This window comes from Rhinolophus ferrumequinum, chromosome 25 (genome assembly GCF_004115265.2).
Source record: "Rhinolophus ferrumequinum isolate MPI-CBG mRhiFer1 chromosome 25, mRhiFer1_v1.p, whole genome shotgun sequence".
Classification (NCBI taxonomy): domain Eukaryota; kingdom Metazoa; phylum Chordata; class Mammalia; order Chiroptera; family Rhinolophidae; genus Rhinolophus; species Rhinolophus ferrumequinum.
In genome coordinates, this window is record NC_046308.1 from 4,420,602 (window position 1) to 4,443,818 (window position 23,217).

Consider the following 23,217-nt stretch of genomic DNA (forward strand, 5'->3'; position numbering starts at 1 on the left):
CCCTTTTATAAAATAAAACAGAAATCCCAACCTCTTTTCTACGTCTGCCTTGTAAAAAACAGACACACAGGTGGCCTTGCCTGGCAATAAATATTTAATTTTTGTTTCATTTTTATGATGACAAATAATTTTCAAGTTTATTTCCTTCTTTTTTTTTTAAATACAAAGCTAAACCACAAACAGGTACAAGACATTTTATCTCACATTGACACTCCTTCGGATCCTCCTCCAATTCGCTGACCACTGACCAGGCAAGTGTGGGATGGGGGGGAAGACTTTCTTAGGTAGCACCGTCGTGAGGCTGGGGGGGGCTGGGGGCTGGGGGGGCATCAAGGTTGAGGACAGGCTCTCACACCTGTCTCCATTCACATTTACCTGGGGCCACGGGGGCCGGGAGACTCCAGGTCACGGCTCCAGAGCCCTGGCCCCCTGGACTGCAGGTTAACAAGAGTGAGATTCAGGCCCCTTGCGGGAGGGAGAAACTACCTATCCTCCTGCCATCACAGTCAAGGTGAAAGCTTTACCCCTAGCCTTGATCCCTGGGTGCTGGACCTGCCCACTCCCCTGGGGTGGGGGCCTGCACTCCAGGGCTTGGAGGCTCACCCTTCTTCGGTTCATGGCTGCACAGTCTGCATGTTTGCAGGAAGGACAGACACCAGGTGGTCTGACAAACAAAAAGCCTGACAGCAGGTCTGGAACTTTCAACCCAGCAGAATCGGGTCGGGAGGGGATGAGAATGGGGGTGGGGGGGATCGGATAAGTAATTTCTGGTCCCACTACAAAACTTTATTTTTGATTAGAATAGAGTACCATCTCAAATCTCTTCTACAAAAAAAAAAAAAAAGTCAAACCAAAAAAAAACAACAAAAAATGGAAAAATCGCAGCCACTTCACTCACTTTAAGACCTATGTACATGTAAGTTGTTTTCTGTGGTTTTTTTCATGGTTTTTTTTGTCTTTTTTTATCTTTTTTGATTTTTATTATTTTTGTAAAATAAATTCAGTGTTCACATTTCTATAAAGAATTACCCCAGTTCTGGGAAGCCCTGCTCCGGCAGGGCGAGCTAAGCATTGCCTTTCCCTGCCCACATCTCCTCTGATTATCCACCCTGATGCTTCCAGGTGCGCAGAAAAGCGGCAGCCTGTGGAAGAGGAAAGCGAGGCCCGGCCCGTGCTCATGGGCCACCGGGTCAGTAAGCTTTCGAGAAAGCAGAGGGGAAGACTAACTAACTGTGAAAGCTTTTAAAAAAATAGTCATACACTTCCATGTGCGCCTGTGGAGACGTCAGGAAAACAAGAGCTTGGGAACATCCCATCCAGGCCGGCTGCCCTCGGACAGGACATGGGGGTGGAGGGTGGGGCGGGAAGAGTCCTGGCTCTTCAGCTGGAGGCAGGAGCGGCACCCAGCTTCCTAGTTCAGGTTCGACTCTTTCCTCTTAAACCTGTGCCGAGTCTCATGCACGGGAAGCACAAACGTTCGACTTGTATGCAAAAAAGGTACAAAAACAACTAGAATATAAAAGTTTTGGTAATATAAGGCCATCTGTTCAAGTCCACCTTGGAAACCTGTAACAGATATTTAAATACTACAGTGAAAAGGCATCTTAATATACTTTTTAAAAACATCTGAAGGAATCTGCTAAGATTAAGTGTGTAAAAAAAAAAAAATCAATTCCCTTTGAGGGCACTTTGTCCATTGAAGAAGGTGGAGGAGGGGCAGGCGTTTAATGCTTCAGCCAGGGGTAGGCTTCGATGGAAGCCCTGCTCCGGTCCCCATAGTCATACAGGAGCTCCTCCCCGGCCTCGATGTCGCGGGAGGCGATGAGGATGAGGTGAGGCACGCCGTCGATGTCGTGCAGTTTGGTTTGGCAGTTCCCACATTTACTGTGATTGATGAGCCTTCCCAGGCGATTTGTCTCTCTCGTTGCGTCCACGCTGGGGGTGGGGTGGGAGGCGAGGGTGACAGAGGGTTATTAAATTGATAAAGAGGCTTTTGAACCCAGTCAGAATCACGCTCGCTCTCACCTCTGGTGGGGTGTCGATTGATGGCTGCATTTTTGGGAAAGCAATTCGACTCACAAAAATGTCTTTTAAGAGCCAAGAGAGGCAGCGGGTGGGGTGTCTGAGGTAGGGGGTGAGAGATGCTTTGTGGGGCCCGTGAGGCACCTGTGGAGTTCTGCACAATAAATAAATGAACAAACGCCAACCATTCCGGCTATGCATGGGGCGGGGGCAAAGCGTGAATGGGAACTCCCTGTTCCTTCCGTTTGATTTTGCTGGGAACCTAAACCTGTTCTGTACAATAAAGTCTACTAAAAAAACCCAAAAAACAAAAACAATCCACGACACTGGCCATACGGAGAAAGGAGCAGCGATTTCCAGAGCTGCTCTGGCCGAATTCCCCGACTGGGAGAGGCCCAGTGAGGCTCGAAGCAGTGACCAGTCTGCTTGTGCTCCTCGCCTGATGAGATGGCACCCAGAAGGGCTCCAATCCCAAATATTAAAAATGCAAAAAGGGGTGGGGAAGGGGAGCTGCTTGACAGCTTTGAAAAATGGCAGCAAGAACTAAATAGGAAGCTGGAGCAACAGGGAGAACCAGAGGCTCCCTGCACCCCTGGCCCTGTGGCCTGTCCCTCTCTGCCACTCACAGCAGTAGTGGACTTACCAGTAGGTTTTGCTCAGGTACTGAAAATAGTACATGTAGCAGCCGGTGGAAGGGTCTTGTGCGTACAGAGCCTCCCGCTTCTTGGCGTCTGTGATCTCGATGAGGTCCCCATGATATTCCACCACAAACTCGCCCCGGGAGAACTGCTTAGTGGCGATCACGCCCCTGCCCTTGCCATCGATGAGGTCAATCTGTTGGGAGGTGATGAGAGCGAGGGTTGGTTCACACCGGCCGCCTTCCAGGGTGCCTGGGGCTTGCAGCACTCTTAACAGCTTCCTGTGGCATGCCTTAGAATTCTCTCATTTTACGTGTATGGTTCAATGGTTATTAAATGTATACAGCTGTATAACTGTCACCAGGATCTGTCACCCCCAACAAGTTCCCTTGTGCCCACTGGCAAAGCATTATTACATTGGATCCTCATAAGAGATCTGCTAAGTGCGTATTGCCCCATTTTACAGATGACAGAACAGAGGCTCAGAGAGCAGAGCTATGTCCAAGGTCACGTGCCTGGGCAGTGGTGCAGCACAGATTCAGCGCCATTCCCCAGGAAAACAGAGTTTAGGAAAAAATGTATTAGTTTCTCCTTTTAAAAGTTTTCCCAGGCATCATGCTAAATGAAAGACGCCAGGTACAACAAGCTACCTATTGTATGATTCCGTTTGTAGGAAATGCCCAGAACAGGCAAATCCATGGAGACAGAAAGAAGACTGGTGGTTGGTTGCTAGGGGCTGGCGGTGGAGAGTGTGGGGAGTGACTGCTGGTGGGGGTGGGGTTTCCATTTGGGAGGAGGAAGACATTCTGGAACTAGACAGGGATGATGGTTGTACAACATTGTGAAGGCACTTAATGCCCCTTATTTGTACACTGTAAAATCGTGTATTTTATGTTGTATGTGTTTTCCATAATTGAAAGTTTTGCCAGGATAACATTTCACGTACAGTCCTTCATGAGACGTTGCTTTAACAATGGTTTTAGCATTTGGCCCCTGGACAGCTAGCAGTCTGACTGGCCAGACCATTAAAGGGTTAAAGCAGCACGCAGCGCTCTGACCTTGTGCCTGGGCCTCCACTGTGGGCCCTGCTGCCCTTACCTTCATGCCTTCTTCCTTCCCACTTTCAATCAATTCGTCTATTCTTTTCCTTTCTTCAGACTGAGAAGTGAAAACAAGAAGCACATCAGCATTCTCTCCCAGGCCATTCTGGACCCGCCTGGGCCATATCACAAGGTCACCCACAGTTGGCCTCCATGACATGGGTCCCCAAGGATGCCTGAGCCCCCAAACCTCCTGTCCTTTTCTTACTGCCCATCTGTTGTGGACAATTTGCCCCCTGGGGTTCAAATGGACCAAAAGGGACACAGTGGTGGCCCAAGGACAGACAGGGTTGTGGCTATGTTGTGGCCCACGCCGTGTTTTAAAAAAATATGAAAATCACTGACATCAACCATCAGGTCTCTGACTTCATGCAAAACCGACTGGGGCTGACCGGAGGCCGCACCATTAGATGGGGCACAAGGGCCACACCCCAGAGCCAACACCGCCCTGGAGGGAAGCTGGAGAGGAGCAGACGCTCTCGCCTGTCCCTCAGGACCCCCTCCTGGTACTCCATCCCTGACCCTGGTGCCACTGCAGTAGGTGCACAGGGACCTGAAGGAAGCTATACAAAGACAGACCAGAAGCCCTGACCCAGCAAACTGGACAGCACACATGGGAGCCGTGCGAACAGCAGAGCCCTCTACCTACAGCTGAACTCAGACCCTTCTGCAGAGGCCCCACGCGGGACACTGCTTCAGCCAGCAGAACCGGCCTGTAGCCCACGTCACTCCGTCCACACGTGTTTATGGAATGTCTGCAATATGTACTAGGGACACGGTGGTGAGTAAGACCCGGTCTCTGCAACCTTAGAGGGGTTTACGAGTGCTACGACAGACCCCACCAGACCCTCGCAAACCCAACCCACTCCTCTCCATCCCCTCTGCTGCCCTGCAGCCAAGCCATGCCTGTGCTGGCCGACACCTGTGGCCGCCGCCTCCAGGGGCTCCTGGCTTCCACTCTAACCCCCACCCTCACTCTGCCCTCCACACAGCATCTAGAGGCAGCTTTTAAAAATGTACATGAGATCATGTCATTTTCCTGCTTAACGCCTTCCAGGAAGTTGACCTGACAGTAATGTATCAGTGTTGGTTCCCTCGTGTGACAAAATGCAGCAGGGCACCATAAGACGTCAATGATAGTGAAAACTGGGGAAGGGTCTCTGGGAACACTGCATTGTGTTCCTCTGTGAATCTAAAATTATTCCAAGACAAAAAGTTTGTTTAAAGGAAAACAAAAGCCTTTCAGTAGCTTCCCACTGCTACTGCGATCAAATCCATTTCTGATGGCCTGAGAGGTTCTGCCTCTCTAGCCTCATCTGCTCCCACACTGGCTGGCTCTTTCAGGAGGCCAGGCTGTTCCAGCCTCAGGGCCTTTGCACCTGCTGTTCCCCTGCCTAGAGTACCCTTTCCCCAATCCATTTGCCTGGCTTTCCTCCTCCCTTCCTTCCAGTCTCGGCTCAAAAGGCACCTCCCTCAGAGAACTTGCCCTGATGACCCTGCTAAAATAGCCTTAGCCTAGCCACACCATCAAATGACTAAGTTTTATTCAATTAATGTCAAAGTGCTATCCGAAATGATCTTGCTTTTTGGTTGTCTTCTTTTTTTAAAATGTTAATTCATGCTGCTCGCATGAATATATGTTTCCTAAGTACAGGGCCCTGGTCTTATTTCCTGTGGAATCTCTTAGGCTTCGAACAGCGCCTGGCACATAGTAAGCCCTCAAAGCAACAACTATCACACACACACACACTCACCCCACATTGAATAATTCATTAATGATAACATGCAGGGACGAGTGAGAAGTATAGTGAGCTACATTAACGGCAGTAATCGTAGGAAAACTGGGGCAGGCGATGGGGGGGTGCGGGTTCCTTCTGTGAGTGGAGGACACGGATGGCACAGAGGAGATGAGCTGAGGAAAGCTGGGACCGGCTAGATGCCCTGAAAGCACAGCCATAGAGACTGAGTTTCATTTTGGAGGCTCGGGGGTTTGGGGCACGCAAACAACCAGCTGGACGCTTCCTAGAGAGAATTCTGGCAGCGGCCCACAGGGGTCCTAGAGGCAGACTGAGCTGAGTGGGGGTACACAAGGTCTGGATGAGGGCGGTTCAGGGCATCTCTCCAAGGCCCAGTTCCCACCCTCCTGCCCTGGACCCAGACCCTGGACCCTGGACCCTGGACCCGGCCCGGCAACTCTGTCTTCAAACTTGATGACATGTCTGTCAGGCTTTTAATTTCAGTTTCATCCCTGGCTCCCCACATCCCTCTTATGCCCCGCCCACCTGGGCCCCGGTTTCTGCTGCCCAGAGGGCAGGCAGGTCAGGACTGACCTCACCCCTTAGATGAGGCCAAGCTACCCTGCCCTTGAGCTTTACCTGTGCCGTCAAGAGAAGACACCGCCTGGCCCAGTGTTCACTCAGCAGAGCCAACACAAACATGAGGGGCACAGCAGGGCTCCTTGCCCAGTGACAGAGCGGCTTTCTTGTGCCACAGCGGGCTTTGGTGAAGCGAGCAAATGTCTGTCTCCTTCCCCTCATCTGCTGCGAGACTCAGCAGACCTGCCTCACGGCCCATTGCAGCCTTCACTCCCCCACACAGAAAAGCCCTGATTTTTCTATTCAAAATGCCAACTCTGCTGCCCCCACCCTGCAGCCCAAGGCCCGCCCTGTGTGGGCACGCAGCGGCTGCGGCTGGGAGGCGTCTGCTTCTGCGGCCTGGCACCGCCTCGGCCGCTGCAGTGCTGTCTTACAGTGACCTAGCACAGCCTCCCACTGCAGGCAAACATTTTATAACAGCTCCTGCTTGGCCGGAAGACACTGCCTTGCTAAGGAAGTAAAGCCAAAGCTCCTCTCGTGGGCAAAAAATGGACCCCTCATTATTATTATTATTTTTAATGAAGCATCATCAATTCAAAGGAAAAAAAGAGCAAGAGAGAGAGAACCCTAGATTACCACATCTGTCTCTATATATAGATTTAACATAAAAATGGCTGAAGGACTATGTGTGCAGCCAAGGGCCCCACACCTCCCTGTGGGGGCGGCAATCCTGAGCACTGCTCCCCTGCCTTGAGGTTGCTTTGGGGGTGAGAGAGGGCAGAGGGGCTGCCCAGAGGCCCCTGAGTGTGGAGTGGAAGGGCTGCAGGGCCAGACCACACCCCAGGTTTCCTTCCCAGAAAGGCAATAACCACACCTCACTGCATTAAATGTTGACTGATGGCTGCAGAGCTCAGCACTCTGCAAACAGTGGGCGGAGCCTTCCTGCCTGTTTTTCACATGTGCCCAGGACCACGGCTGGGTGGGAAGAGCAGAGAGGGGCCCCCGGAAGTCAGCCTACTGTGTGCCAGGCACGGTTCCACGTGTGCTATGTGCATCAAGGCATTTAATCCTCCCAACAACCCAAGATACTCATTATCCGATTTTGCAGAGAGGGCAGCCGAGGTCCAGAGTGGTCAAGTTGCTGGCCCAAGGTCATACAACCAGGAAGTGGCTCCCAAGCCACAGCTCTTTATCACTGAGACACAACGCGGAACTTCTGGACAGCCGACAGACCCACCTCTGAAAGAACACGCGGCCTTCTGCACGGTCCCAGGCTCCCATGGCCCTGCCAACAAGCCTGGAAAAGCTGCCTTCAGTGCAATGCCTGACTTTCCCTGCACGCGCTCCAGGTTACGAGGCTCCTTCCCAGAGGCACTTTAACCAAGCCGTACGGTGACCTTGGACATTATGATGATCTCCATGAGACCAAGGAGATTATCGAGGCCAGAGAGGCAAAGCCTCGCCCCAAGATGCCACAGAGAAGGCTCAGGTCGTGCATACCAAGCACTACCCATAGAGCCACCTGCCCCTCCAAGGGCTGGAACTAAAACCACGTGACCCTACCTGCAGTTCAGCTTTGCTCTTCCTGGAACTCCTTCGCACAGGGTAGAAATCGGTGAGTTTGCGATTCTGTTGCGTTTTTCCTTGAGCTCTGGGGTGGGGAGGGAAGAGGAGAAAACAAATATTAGCACTGAAATCACACTCGCACCCAGGAAGCATACAACTCCTTAGGGGGTGGCTCCTTGGAAATGATGTCACTTAAACACCAGTGTCCACTGCGGCCTGTGGTCACGGGGCCTCAGAGGGAGAGTGTCAGAGACAGGCTGCCGACTCTCATTGGGAGGGGAGTGGTTCTTAAGAATCTGCACCCATGCCAGCCTGAGATGCTGGCAACTAACGGTGTCACTGGTGGTGACTCAAGGCGTCTGAGCCTTAGTGAGAGAGGGTGGCCCGCTTAGCCCTAACCAAAACCCTGGGGTCACAAAAACCGAACTGCTCTGCGTGCCGAGATTCCAAGAGGCACTTACTTTTTCCGAGGGGGCTGTTTGCCCTTGACGGGCTTTTTCAGGGCCTGCTTGGCGATGGCTGCATTGGGAGAATCACAAGACGAGGTTGGAGTTTTTGGAGGTTCTGAGGCTTCAGATTTTTGGTTTGGAAAAGGTGCCAGGGGGCCTCTCCTGACGTCCTTGATCTTCAGTTCCTCGGGCGTCATGGTGCTTCGTATTGCATTCCCAGTGTTTCTTTTCTCTGGAGGCAGAGGGTGCAAAAAGACAGAGGTTTATTCTAGACGCTGTCTCCCAATTTCTAGACCGTCGTCAGCTGTGTCCTCAGACAGGCTTGGAGAGGAGAGAGGATCACGAGGGTGTTACGCAGCAGTGCCCTCAGCCTAGCAAGCCTGGTGCCCGCCAGCAGCTCTTGTGGGGGAAACATCTGGCCTTACTTTTTGACCCAGACACTGGGCAGAGCTTTTGGCCTTCTGTGGTGGTGTTTTGTTTTTTTTTTCCCAGCTTCATTGAGCTATAATTGACAAAACAGCAAGATATTTAAAGTGTACCTAATGATGATTTGATACGTGTATACACTGTGAAAGGATTCCTCCCGCCTGGTTAATGAACACATCCGGTCCCCTGCATCAGAGACCTTGAAGCAGAAGCACCACAGAGAGCAATACTGGCATGAGCGTTCGTTCAGTAGCTTTCAGGAATTGGGCTGCAGGCCCCAGGAAAAAAAGCTCAATTCCTAAAGAGTGGGCCAGCGGTGATGGACAGGCATAGGCAGTAACCCTAACCTCTGCCCCAGGAGCTGCCTGGCACGCTTCGTTTCAGACTTCCCCCTTCTAACGGGGCTAACGCCCGGCGTTCACAGAGGTTCTCAGCACGGTGCGTGGACACTGGTCAGTACGCTATGAGGGACCTCGAAATGATTTGTTACTCAAACAGTTGTGGAACGCTGGTGTTGGTGAACTAGTCACTTTTAAAAAAAATGATTTACTTTTTAAAATAAGTAAATAATACATTGCTGGTGGGAATGTGAAATGGTGGCAGTCACTTTGGAAAAGAGTCTGGCAGTTCTTCAAAAAGTTAAACATAGAGTTACCATATGACCCAGCAATTCTACTCCTAGGCTTCTATTAAAAGAATTAAAAACATATGTCTACATAAAAACCTGTATATGAATGTAGCAGCTTATTCCGAATAGCCAAAAAGTGGAAACAACCCAGATGTCCATCAATTGATGGATGGCTAAATAAAAGGTGGAATATTATTTAGTCACAGAAAGGAATGAAGTACTGACACATGCTGCAACATGAATGAATCTCGAAAAAAACGAAAAAACGATGCTGAAAGAAGCCAAACACAAAAGGCTACATATTGTTTGATTCCATTTATAGGAAATGTCCAGAATAGGCACATCCATAGAGACAGAAAGGAGATTAGTGGTTGCTTGGGGCTGGAGGAAAGGAGGAATGCGGAGTGACTGCTAACGGAGACTGGGTTTCTCTTAGGGGTGATGAAATGTCCTGGAATTAGACACTGGTGATGGTTGCATATATCTGTGAATATACTAAAAACCAGTGACTTGTACACTTTAAAATGGTAAACTTTATGATACGTAAATTACATCTCAATAAAGAAAAGAGAAAAATAAAGACATTAAAACCCATCCAGGGCATGGGGGCAGCCAGATGGCTCAGGTGGTTAGAGGTCGAGCTCTGAACAACAGGGTTGCCGGTTCGATTCCCACATGGGCCAGTCGATTCCCACATGGGCCAGTGAGCTGCGCCCTCCACAACTAGATTGAACACAACAAGCTGCTGCTGAGCTTTCGGAGGGGCGGCCGGATGGCTCAGTTGGTTAGAGCGGGAGCTCTCAACAAGAAGATTAACAAGAAGAATTCCCACATGGGATTGGGGGCTGTGCCCCCTGCAGCAAAGACTGAAAACGGTGACTGGACTTGGAGCTGAGCTGCGCCCTCCACAACTAGACTGAAGGACAACGACTTGGAGCTGATGGGCCCTGGAGAAACACACTGTTCTCCAATATTCCCCAATAAAACCAAAAAAAAATAAAGTAAACAAAAACAAACAAACAAACCCATCCAGGCATTCTCACTCCCTTACAAGCCTTCTTGAGCGGAACCAGAGGAAGAGAAGGCCGGCGGTTGTGCGTAACCTAGGAGTGTGTGGTGCTCGTGAACGTCAGCTAACACTTCAGTCTGCACCAAGACAGAAAAAGGTGGAGAATCAAGGACAAGAGTCTGCCCTTGGGGTCTCCTCCAAAGTGTATCTGTCCCAAAATTCTCATCATTGCCATTTAGTAACACTACAAGCCAAACAAGCTAGCTTGTACATCATGTCATTTAGAACCATTTACATTCCACCCCAGTCCGGAAGGGGTGTGAGACTGGCTGACCACCATTTAGAGAACGCCCCTCCCCTGGCGTGGTAGGTGTTATCCTAAGTGCTGCCAATCAGGGAGGACCAGGCCGTGACACTCACAGTCCAGCAAAGGAAGGGCTGATGGTATGGAGCATTTCAGAGCCCTTTTGCACCCATGCTTTAAGTGACCTTTAGTTAAAACATGCGTGCGATGTAGGACTCCTCTCTTTCCCACTTTACAGACGGGAGAAGTGAGGCTCAAAGAAGACGAGCAACCTGCCCAAGCTTCCTCCAGGTAAGTGGCAGAGCGAGGGTTAGAACCTAAGTAATTTGAAGACCGACACAAGAATATTGCCCTGTACACTGGGGAGAATCAAGCCGGGGCTGGCTCCTGCCCCTGGGTTCTGGGCTTCCCCGCCCGTGGTTCTCAGATCTGGCCCCAGAGGCTGGGCTAACCCATCACTTAGGACATTCTCTGTTAATGAGTACAAGGCTTCCTTGTATGGAGCTGCTGGTGGCCAGTTTCTGCTTCTTTAGGACAAGTTTTTATTAGAAGGGAGCATGGGGAATGAGGAGAGCTCACACTCCCCATTATAGCTTGAAAAGGGAATATTTGGATTAGAGCAAGATTTCTAGGAGGCTTCAGCTTGCTTTGCAGGGCCAGATATTACTTTCAATAACCATGTATTTTTTGTTCGATATTTTAACTCCAAATCTCACTGCAGATTATGCTGCTTTAGAGAGTAGTTCTGAACACTTGAGTGGAAAGAAACTTTAGAAATGAGGTCAAGGCCAGCTCATAAAAGGGAAGGAAGTCAGTTCCTGGCGTTCACACAACACAGTTAGGACTGCAAGCGCCTGGTCTGTACAACTTAGACTCATAATTTCTGCACTTCTGGCACCTGCAAGCCTCTTTAACTGCAAATCAGGTGCATTATTTTTGCATCTTGGCAAGACAACCAAGCTTGAAGGACATGGCAACTATTGTGAAAGCAGGAAAACCTGTTAGACCAACAGGGCACACGCCCTGGGACAGGCCACTCTTTCCCCCATGTCTATTTCTCAGCAGCAAGACAGAACAGGGCTCCTTCCGAACTTCGGTGTGGAAAGGCTGGATAAAAACTTAATGTGTGTGCATAATTATGGAGGGGAGAGGCTTCTGCATCCCCAGCGGCTGTGGTCAGAACAGGGCTAGTTCAGAGACTTACCTTCCCGTTTCCTGTAGATTCCGGCTAATGGCTTCCCCTGGCATTTGACTTCGTGATGTGCAACTGAGTTCTCTTCCTGAAGGGGGGAACGTATTCCAGAGCATTTGTTCGGGCTCATGTAGGTATAGATCTTTGATTGCCCGGTAAACACGTTCTCCTAAAACGACAAATGCATATTCTGAAAGAGGCTTGAAGAAGAAGATGATCCCATAGCATTTCACAAAACCAATATCATCATCTCTCAAAAAAAGCAGGACGACCAGGGGGTGCCAGCCCCAGTAGAGCAGTGGAAGGTCCAAGTCGGATGTTTCCTGAACACATGTGGTCTCTAATTCCGGTCACTAAGGGGACATCTGGCCAGCAGGAGAACCAGCTGTGCACAAAGGTCTATATAAGAAGACAACCTACCAGTAGCAGGGAGGTCAGAATGACCCAGGGTAAACAAATGCCGAATTTGAAGGGCTGGCCTTTGTGCAGGAACTCACCGCCCCTGGCAGGAGCTGGAGGGACTTTAGCACAGAAACAGGCCTCAGGGAACCTGATGAACCACTTCTAGGTCCTGAGTCAGCTGGTAGGACTTGCCATTACTGCCTGAGCCTTCTGTGTGCCCAAGCCTGGCCCCTTTTAAACCAACGCAGCCCAGGAACCTCTCGGGACTGCAGACTGGACTGCGGTTGGGGGAAATCTCTCTCCCGGGTGGGGCGGGGAGTGGAGAGCTAATGAAAGCAGGGCCCAGTGCCAGCGCATTTCGGGTGGTCACTCAATTGCAAATGGCATGTTGGTGTTAACAGGAGGGTGGGCAGGCTGGTGGGGCGGTCAGGGTCACTGCTGGTGTCTCTGAGTGTGGGACCTCTCCTCTGAGTAAGCACAGACAGGAGGAGGGCTTCCCCAGAAACACTGCGAGGGCCCTTCTGCCTGTTGAGCTATTAAACACCAAGTCAGGGAGACCAGTGACCGCTCTGAGGGACCCGGGCAGGCCCCGCACACCCTGGGAAGGCAGCCACCGCCGTGGTAGCCGGGTCTCGGGGTGTGGAAATGCCATAAAGGCACAAACTTTTCCGAGGTCACACATCGCCAGGGTCATGGCGGAGCAAGTGTGGACGCCACTCCCAGGCAGGCAGCAGAAAAGGAAACTGCCAGGCCGGGCGCCCCGCCCGCATCCCTGCCCCAGGGCGGCGCGGGGGCCTCGGGGCGAGCCCACGTGCTCGCGGCGCGGGGTCGGCGGGGCGCGCCGGGTGAGTGCGGGGAGGGTGCCTGCTTACCCCGTCGGTGCGGGGCCTCCCCGGGCCCCTCCGCTCCACCATCTCCGGGCCCGGGGCCGTCGCTGCCACCGCCGCCGCCGCCGCCGCCGCCTCCACCGCGCGGGGCTTGGACATCTTCCTGCCTGGAGAGGGGGACCCGGGGAAGCGGGGGAGGGGGCGCTCAGGGCGCGGCGGGGCGGGGAGCGGGGCCGCCCGGGCCGGGGCGCCGCAGCGGCGCCTCCCGCCGCAGCCATGTTCCGAGGGCCCGGTGGCGATGGGTCGCCCGCGCCGCCGGGAGGCAGGGGCCGGCCTGCCGGGCCGGGCCGCGGCCCGCGTCGCCCTCCCACCGCCCGGCCCGGCCGGGCCCCGCGCGCCGCCCGCTCCCCGCGCGGCCGGGCCCGACACACCCACCTGCAGCCCCGCCAGGCCCATGGCGGCGCGCCCCGCGCCCTCGCCGCCGCCGCCGCGGCCCGGCCACCACCTCTGCCGCTGCCGCTGCTGCTGCTGCTGCCCGCCGCCACCAGCGCCGCCGCGGCGCCCCGGGGAAGGGCCGGCGGCGCCCCACGGCGCCCCCTTCCCCCATGGCCTGCGAGGCAGCGCCCGGCACTCGCGCGCCGCGGCAGCCCCGGCCGGCCCGGGACCGAGGACGCAGGGAGGGAGGCGCTGGCGGCGCGTCCTCCGCGGCCCGCCCCGCTCACCGCCGCCGCCCACCGTCCGCTCCCGGCTTGCGGGGGGGCGGGGGGGATGGCAGGGGCGGTGCTGCGAGGCTCCTCCGGAGGAAGGGAGGCTGGGCGGGCCGCGCCGCCGCGACGAATCCGACTCGGGCGCGCCCCCTCGCGCGCGTCCTCAGCCACTCGCCGAGGAAGGGGTGGGAAACATGATAATGACAGCCCAGGCTGTCCGCCCGCCAGGCTCCTTCCTTCTCTCGCTGGTTCACGGATATTTTGGGAGACCCGTCTGTGCCAGCGCAATGAGTAGCGGTGTGCCCGAGCCTCTGCTCACGGAGCATTTTTATGGGGCATTTAATCCTCCCCACTCCCCACAAGCCCCGGGGGGGGGGGCAGGACCGCTGGCAATCCTGTTTAAAATGAGGGTACTGAAGCTCAAGGGAGGTGAAGGGGCTTGCCCAAGCCCACAGAACTAGAAAGGGATAAACCCAGGCGGCCTGCGCTTGACCGGTACAGGCCTTGGGGAAATAGAGCCAGGGTTGTAATGGGAAGTTTCCTGGGTGCTTCTCTTGCATACGTCATCTCATTCAACCTCACAACACCCCTAGGAAGGTAGACATTATTATTATTTCTTTTCCACAGATGAGGAAACTGAGGCTCAGAGAAGTAAGGTGGTTGGCCAAGTTCTCAGAACTAGAAACGGATTCCCAGGCAACTGACCCCAGAGTCTATGCTCCCAGCCACTATGCTTTTCCTCCGGTTACAGATGAGGAAATTATAGTTGGGAGGAGCAAATGGTGTTGCAGAAAGGTTTAGCAAATCACCAGGATCTCCTATCCCACCCCCATGAGAAATGTCCCAGGTAAGCAGGGGTTCCAGGCACTCTGGTGTTTTGTCTGGCATCGTTCACTGCCCTGTGTCACTGTACTGTAGCCATTAGGGTTTGAGGGCTCAAGGCCAAAAGGAGCTGTATTTGTGCAAGTCAGATGCAAACAAGACACCTCAGGGCATCTGGGTCCTGCTGCTTGGGTCATGGCCTGGGAGCAAGGATCGGGTTTCTCTTCTCGCATCAGTCCCAGACGTGCTTTGTGATCAAGTCACTTTCCTAGTCTAGGCCTCAGCGTCCTCATGGATAAAAACCATGAACCTTGAATTCCATAATCCTCCCAGGGCATGTTCCAACACTCCAGATAAACAAATGGCTATCACTTTAAGTAGCTGCCTGCCCTTCGAACGGATAAGACTGAGTAGGATTAAATGGCAGGACACTGCTGAGGGTGAAGCCTCCCAAATCAGCTCAGCTTTAGCATCCTTCATTCAGGGCACCCCTCGCAACTCTGCCACTCCCAACCACTAACTCTGCCCACTGGAATACCAAGAGACTATGCCTAGCGTGAAAGAGGATTCTAAAGTGACACTCTGACACCCCGGTGAAGCCATTTGAAACAATGTCTGCAGGGCAGAGAAGGTTGGCAGTTTGTTGCCAAACTCTCATGGGAATCATGGTTTGGGAGCAGGAAGCAGCTGCTCAGGATCATTTTATCCACTTCACATACTATTTTAACCCCCGCCCCCCACACATGTACTCATGGCCATAGCATTCTCTATTTTAGTCAAGTGCAGAGGATACATTAAAATCCAAGTCTAGTACCCACTCCCACTCCTCTCAGCGCTGCAGCTCTAGTATCCAGATGTAACACAAATCATTCAGTATAAGTTTCAAAACAGTCTTCCCTTTCTCTGTACAGGAGGTGTTCATATTTGTATAATAAATACACCCATTAGCAGAAATAAACTCTTAGTGTTGCCCAGGATCTCACAGAAATAGAATTAAACAGCAAACTACTAATAGTTAACTCTTACTGAATGTTTACTATGTGGTAGGCCCTGCAATAATACACTATTAAATTTAACCATCCCAACCGTTTATGGAAAGGTACTATTCCTATTTTACAGACATACAAATTGAAGCTCAGGGGATATAAAACCACTTGCCTAAAGGTTACACGACTAAGATACTGATGGAGACAGGATCTGAACCCAGTTCTACTATATATAAGGGTACTTTACCATAAAGAATGTATATTGCTTGCCTTGAACTCAGACAGGTCTTAATTTTCTCTGAGGGTTGGGTTATGAAGCTCTTTAGCTTGAAGTTCACTATGCCTCATTTCTTAATCAGAATCTGGGTAAATCTTGTCCCAAAAGACCCTAAAGGGATGCTGGGAGAATTAATGATGCAATTGGGTACAGGGCCTGAAAACAAAAGGGCTCGATAAATATTTGCTAAATGAATCCTTATTTTATTCATTCTAACTGCCATAGGGAGAATACTAGATTAAGGCAAATTGCTACTAAAATGTAATGCCTTGGAATTCTGAGAAAAATTCTAAGACCTCAATTTATTTTTAAAAAATAATAATTCTACTCAACGGTCATGCTCAAATTTATGCCTGAAGGAGACAGCGTCTGGAAATGACCAGCAGTTGGAAATCTCTTGCCGCATAACGTGGGTCTTACTGTCCTGAGAGGAAACGAAGTGCGCAAAGAAGGACTTCAGGCACCGACACTGCATCCCGCGGCTGTACTATCCCACCAAGCCATCTCCGATGGGCAGGAGTCCTGACCAGCTACGGGACGAAGGGCCCCGGGGAGATGCCAGGGGACCCGTCTCATCCCAAGGTGGGCCAACGGGGCCCGGTCCCTGCCCAGGCGGCGCAGAGCTGACGGCGTGGGGAGGGAAGGAAGCGCCTGCCGCGGTGTCCACTCCGACGCGCTCCCCATGATGTGGGTTACCGATCTACGCCTCGCCTCGAGGTCGCCTCCTTTCCCAACCAGAGAGCCCGAAGCGGGCGAAGCCTCACCCTCCCCACTCCTTGCATCAATAACAACTATTCCCCGGAGGTGCCGTGCGCTTTAGTTTCCAAAGAGCTTTGACATATGGATCCTCTGGAGAGGCAGGCCAGCTGGTGCGCACACTACGGGAGGGGAAACCGAGGCACAGGAGTCGGAGAGGCTTCTGGGGGATTTGGGAGCGGGGAGGGTGCGGGGCGGGGAAGGTTCCGCAGCATCCCCCACCCCTGTCCCCGCGCTCAGTCGGAGAAGCCAGCAGGAGGGCTCCTCCTCGCCGCCGCTCCCGCCATCCCAATCCTCCTTCCAGCGCGACCCAACACCCCAGCCGCCCAGGCGCTGGCCACCTGGGCAAATACCTCTAGCCATGGCCCTGGTCTGTCACCGCCTAGGATCTCCCGGGAAACGCAGCTTTCGAAAAAAGTTGCAACGACTGTAGCCAACTGCTCCACAGAGCTCCGGCTGCTGCCCTGATTGGCGCCGCAACCCGCCTCTCCCCAGGCCGCAGGCCATGATAGGCGAACTCGGAGGGAAAACCCGCCCTTCTCCCCGCCTCCCCGGTGGGGGCGGGGCGAGCGGCCGCACTTCCAGCAGACGCTTTCGGGACAGGTCCCCGCGGAGGAGGTGAGAGGGGGGTTTAAATTTTACCGTCTCCCTGCGCTGATTGGCTGCGGTGGAAGGACACCCGCACTGCCATTGGTAGGCCCCGCACTCCGCCCCCTCCCGGTGCTGAAGCTCCACCTCAGGAGGTTTCGTCTGGCGGCTGGAGACCCCAGCTCAGTGTGGACCAGTTTTGGGACTTCCGGTTTTTCTCCAATTTGATGGGAACCCAAGCTTTGACCTTCGTCTTCCCTTTACGACCTAGGATTTTCTGCAGTTTGGCATCTCCAGCACCTTGACCCTCCAGCAGTTTAATCCATTCACACCTCGGTTTAAAAGGTTATTGAAAAAATCTGTTATTCCAGTATTCAAAACCCGCTGACATAGTGCCTACCATCTGAGTCAGTGGGTAAACCTCCCAGAACCTCAGAGATCCTAAGCCCAACATACCCACCACTTTACAGATGGGGAAACAGAGAACCAGAGGGAACAGGCAACTTACTTGCTGTCCACGGTCACCAGCAATTTAATTGCAGGGCGTGGGTCAGTTTGTTGTGGGTTTTTTTTTTTTTTTCCTATTCCGCCATCTTGGAAATACCTGGGTCAGTCTTTTGACTGTTAGTCCACTAGATGATTACCTTAACCCCAGGGAAATAGCCCTGCGGTGTTCCCCACCCAGGGGAGCTGCCATCAGTATGGTCCGTAGGATGTCCTTGATATTCTTTGCTTTAAACGCAAGGAAGGTGTCCTGTTACAGTTCTTCCCTGGGGGCCCCTCCTGGGGATGTAGGCGGATGTCACTCATCCATTCTCTCTCTTTGGTCCCCAAGGTTTTGGAGACCCCACTATTGGTCAAGGACCCTACCATTGCAACAGGAAAGTAGAAAAGCAAAATAAGGTAATGTATATAGAAGCACTGGGGAAAGTGCACCACTTACTATGGCCGGGACCTATCATTTCAGCTCTTGGCCCTCAACTTCTCCAGCTGTCAAATGATTTTGGAGTTGGGCTGAGATCTCCCCCAAGGTTCCTTCCAGCTTTTAGAGAAAGATCTGCTTTCTCTAAAATTCATTAATTCAACATTTGTTGAGCTGCATGTGTATACCTGGCATTATGTGATCCCCCAAGGGTAATACAGTGGCAAGTGAGACACATCCTTCCCCATCTTTTTAAGGGAAGAAACAAGTAAGAAACCACTGTTTGAAAGATAACATAAAATAATGCTATGAGTAAAACAAAACGGGGAATTTTACAGAGCATGAGAGGAGAGAGCGTTGCTTCTTTAGATGGGTGAAGTCAGAGAAACTCATTGAGTTGGAGGCTTTAAGTTAAACCCTAAATAAACATCCATGGGAAAAGGTACTTATAGGTAGAGGGTATGGCAAATGCAATGCCTGGAGATGGAAATGAGCTTGAGTGCTTGGAAAGAAAAAACAAACTGAATGTAACTGGAATTGAGTATACGATTTGGAGAGTGGAGGGGTTAGGCTGGAAAGTTAGGCAGGGGCTAGATCACGTAGGCCCTCGTAGGCTATTGCTGCTCTCTCTGCTCCAAATCTACTTTTCTCTGCCTCTGCTCTGTGGTATTGGGCTCCTTTGTCAGCTACTGTTCTGTTGTGTCAATAGGAGAGGATGGGAGACTGGAAGGCAGGGGCAGGGATGAGGGACTGGCTCATGCTTGTTTGCTTGTTATTTCTATCAGGGTCTCCTAAGCAATGCCATTTTGCTCTGGCAGGACACTTGGTTCAGCGTCCAGGTTCTATCCACACTTCCAGAACCAGCCTCCATGTGCTGTCTCAGAAGTACCAGCTGCAGCCCCTCCTCAGGGATCTGAGAACTAGCTTTGCGGGTCCCCTCCCTTAAGCTGTTGAAATGCCAGTACTGATGTGATGGTGACCCTTTCTCAGAGACTAAGAACCAGCTCTCCCGGGCTCCTCTCTGATTGTTCTAGTTCTGATAATCCCAATCTTCCCCCTTAAGCTGTTGAAATGCCAGTACTGATGTGATGGTGACCCTTTCTCAGAGACATAAGAACCAGCTCTCCCGGGCTCCTCCTCTGATTGTTCTAGTTCTGATAATCCCAACTTGTTCTCTTTGTTCCACCGGCACAGGTGGGAGCTGCATCCTGAATTTGTTATTTTCTCAATATTGCGTTTTGGCTTTTTCAGTCCTTTGCCACCTGTTTGATAAATTTCCTATTTTAAATTCTGTTTTCCTGACAGGACCCTGACTGACACAAAGGCCACAGTAAGGACTTAAGACTTTTAGTCCAAGTCTAATGGGAAGCCACTACCTGGTGTGAAGCAAAGGACATACTGGTAGATCAGAAAGGTAATTCGTTGCGAATAGTTACATAAATTACAATAATCTGGAGACTTGGAATTGTGACATGTTTCTGGAATATCTGTTTAATGATTCCCACTTTTCTAAGATGGCCACATCACGTGGATGAAATAACACCAGTGCTAAAAGAAAGGTGACTTTCCTTATTCTAGCGTTATCTTTGTGTTTGTATTTGCTGTAGGTTTTTGCTGTTGTTAAATATTTCATGTCATCACCTGTTCTTGTAAAGTTCTACCAAATGCAACATGTGTATCTACAGCCAGTTGTCACCATGATCTATTAACTCCATCCTATTCCTCTATAAATTTTATACATATTTTCCCCATTATATGAATGTTAGTATGGAGATACACACACACACACACACACACACACACACACGGGGCAGGGGAAGGTGCCAAAAACATGTATATACATTTTAAAAGATGTTATCTATGCTCAAGCAGTAGTTCACCGTAATCATAACTATCTGGACACTTATGGTAACCACTTTGAGCACCTCTTATAATTGCAGAAGTCAAACGGAACTTGTATTCATCTTTTGTTATCAGTATACATTGAGTATTACAATTAATAGTTTTTTCCTTTCTTAAAATGTCTATACATTTTTTGGTACCCTTTGTATGTATGTGTGTGTGTGTGTGTGTGTGTATACATATATATATATACATATATATATACACATATATATGCATATATACATATATATGTACCCAATATATGTAATATATTTGGAACTCAAATATGTGAGAGTAAAAAAATACTCCTACCTCATAGGCTTGTTATGATTAAATGAGAGAATCAATATAAAGCATATGAAGATATAGGAATTTGAAATGGTAGCCATTTAGCAATAAATAAAGTTACAAAAATTGCATCTCAGTGAATTGCTGTGATTTGGAGTTGTTACTACTTCCCATTCTTTTCTTTGGTGTCCTTAGAGGGAGACCAAAACTTGTCTATTAAGTAGCTTTTCAACAGAGGTTTCTATGGTCAGGCTCCTTGTTATTGGAAGTGGAAGAATGAACACAAAAATGGTACCTAGAGTGTAAAATTTGGCATCAGATGATACAGAGCCAGTGGTTATTTGCTTGCTGAGCCTTTTTCTCATCTGTTAAATGGGTATAGCTTATTTTTTCCCAATAGTCTCCCTTTAAAAAAAAGGATTTATAAACTAATTTTTCTCCCGATAGCCTCCCTTTAAAAAAAAGGATTTATAAACTAATCCTTATAAAAAAATTTATAAAATAATTTTTCAATTGATTGGGGATTCCTTCATGTTTTAAAAATTATCATTTTATTGAAAAAGCACGTTGAAAATGTATAGTTTGATGAGCAAGGATAGTTTTTTGTTGGTTTTCAAAGTCAGTTTAAAGATGGTTTAGCAGCAAAGCTCAAGCTGTTCAAATTAGAATGTGATTTTTCTTTTTTTCTGTGTGGGCTTTTTGTTTTTGGCTAGACCTTTAATTTGTGAGTTGGAAAGGATGAATGAACATCATTTTGTTTCTGAGAGATGTTCTTAGTGGTTGTATTAGTTTGCCAGGGCAACTGTAACAAAGCACCGCAAACTGAGTGGCTTAAATAACGCAAATATTCTAGAGGCTGGAAGACCAAAACCAATATATCGGCAGGGCTGGTTCCACCTGCGGGGTGGGAGGACGCTGTTCTATGCCTCTCCCATAGCTTCCGATGGTATGCTGACAGTTTTGGTGTTCCTTGGCTTGTAGAAGCATAGCCTTGACCTCTTCCTTCACCTTCATGTGGTGTTCTCCCTGCCTATCTGCCTCCAATTTCCCTTTTACAAAGATACAGTCATGTTGGATTAGGGCCCACCCTAATGACCTCATTTTAACTTGATGAGCTCCGTAAAGACCCTATCTCCAAATAAGGTGACATTCTGAAGTCCTGGGGGTTAGGACTGCAACACATGAATTTGTGGGGGACACAATACAACCCATGACAGTTTTTTTTTGTTGTTTTAAAAAATAATTTAGCTATCTTAAGTGTGGTGCTTTTAAGGGAAAGGCTACAAAAATGAATAGGAGGCTGTCCATAAAAACCATAAAGAAGTATTTTTTAAGTTAATACATTCATAGGATGAAAATGTCAAGAAGAAACTCTTCTCGTTCCTAACTCAAAAGCCCAGCTCCAGAACTATTCCATTCATTCAGCACCATAATACCTTAAAGAAGGTAGAGATAAGGTTATAGTAATGAGACAAAGAGGTAATGACCGCCAAACACTTTGTGAGTGTGAAGAGTTATCAGAACATTCTGGAAATGCATATTAAGAAACAGGTGATGGTTCTTGGATACCCAAGATGTTTCAAGGCAAGAAACTCAAACCTTGTTACTTATGATGCCTGAGGTCTGTGTCCTAAGCCTTGCCTTTATTTTTCTTTCGTTTTCCTTCTACTTTTTTCCTTTCCTAAAAACTCCATATGGATTTAAAATGTCCCTACTTTTGTTGAAACAGTTCGAATCTCTATCAGCCCATATTCAAAAAGTTTGATAATTAGGTCAATTAAAAAAAACAAACTTTAGGGCCCGCCCGGTGGCACAGGAGGTGGGAGCTCTGTGCTCCTAACTCCTAGGGCTGCCGGTTCGATTCCCACATGGGCCAGTGGGCTCTCAACCACAAGGTTGCCAGTTTGATTCTTCAAGTCCTGCAAGGGATGGTGGGCAGTGCCCCCTGCAAACTAAAAATTGAAACATGGCACCTTGAGCTGAGCTGCCGCTGAGCTCCCAGATGGCTCAGTTGGTTGGAGCATGTCCTCTCGACCACAGGGTTGCTGGTTCTACTCCCGCAAGGGATGGTGGGCTGGGCCCCCTGCAACTAACAACAGCAACTGGACCTGGAGCTGAGCTGCGCCCTCCACAACTAAGACTGAAAGGACAACTTGAAGCTGAACGGCACCCTCCACATCTAAGATTGAAAGGACAACAACTTGACTTGGAAAAAAGGCCTGGAAGTACATACCGTTCCCCAATAAAGTTCTGTTTCCCCTTCCCCGATTAAAATAATAATAATAATAATAGCTATCTTTAAAAAAAAACAACTTTAAAATTAGTTTAAATATATAGTTGTATCTTTTAAACGTTGCATTTTAATCAACATCCATGTTGGTCAAGATGGTTTTGGATTGCAACGATGGAAACCCAGCTTAACCTGGTTCAAGGAAAGAAGGGAATTTATTGTCTCTCATAACGGAGAAGTATGAGTAGCTTCAGGCACAACGGGATCCAGGGACCCAAAGAATGTCATCAGGACTATTTCTCCCTCTTTTTCTCCCTGTCGACGTCTTTGCCTCGCTGTTCTCTAGGCTGGACTCACAGACTGGTCTCCCACTCCACATGGCCCCCACTTCCAATGCTGTCTTAGCAACACCAGTGGCAAGGGAATGTCTTTTTCCTACTATTTTTAATACAAATATCTAGAATTGCCTTGGCACTATATCTGTCAATGGGGCCTGGCAGTGGATCCCGTATTCCAATTGGCAGACTTGGTCACATGCTCAAGTCTGGAGTGATGTGGATAGGAGATGGTCAGCGTTCTCCCAGCCACATGGACTTGGAGAGAGAGGGATAAAATTAAGGTGCTATTATCTAAAGAAAGAGAGATGGGCTCTGGGCAGTCAAGAACAACCATTCTTCCGGAGCATAGATTTTTTTTTTTTTTAGCGCAGTGAAAATACTCTGAATGATACTGCAATGATAGATGTATGTCATTATATGTTTGTCCAAACCCATAGAATGTACAGCAGCACCAAGAGCGAACCCTAGCGTAAACTATGGACTTCGGTGATATTGATGGATCAATACAGGTTCATCAGCTGTAACCAATGTACCATTTTGG

The 23,217-nt window shown here is 49.9% G+C and overlaps 1 protein-coding gene across 2 annotated transcripts; it reads right to left on the bottom strand.

Annotated features, from left to right (window-relative positions):
• Positions 1-763: 763 nt before the first annotated feature.
• Positions 764-17,007, bottom strand: KMT5A (lysine methyltransferase 5A). Of its 2 annotated transcripts, XM_033098012.1 has the most exons (8): positions 16,780-17,007; positions 12,924-13,045; positions 11,662-11,818; positions 8,103-8,322; positions 7,639-7,726; positions 3,759-3,818; positions 2,666-2,856; positions 764-1,935 (listed from the first exon to the last, which is right to left on the bottom strand). In XM_033098012.1, exons 1-8 carry the CDS (start codon positions 16,787-16,789, stop codon positions 1,725-1,727), a joined length of 1,059 nt encoding a protein of 352 aa, XP_032953903.1. In that variant the 5' UTR covers positions 16,790-17,007; the 3' UTR covers positions 764-1,724. The 2 variants fall into 2 exon arrangements, with proteins under 2 accessions (XP_032953903.1, XP_032953904.1); XM_033098013.1 differs by lacking the exons at positions 12,924-13,045; positions 16,780-17,007 and adding an exon at positions 13,314-13,368.
• Between the last annotated feature and the right edge of the window lie 6,210 nt (positions 17,008-23,217).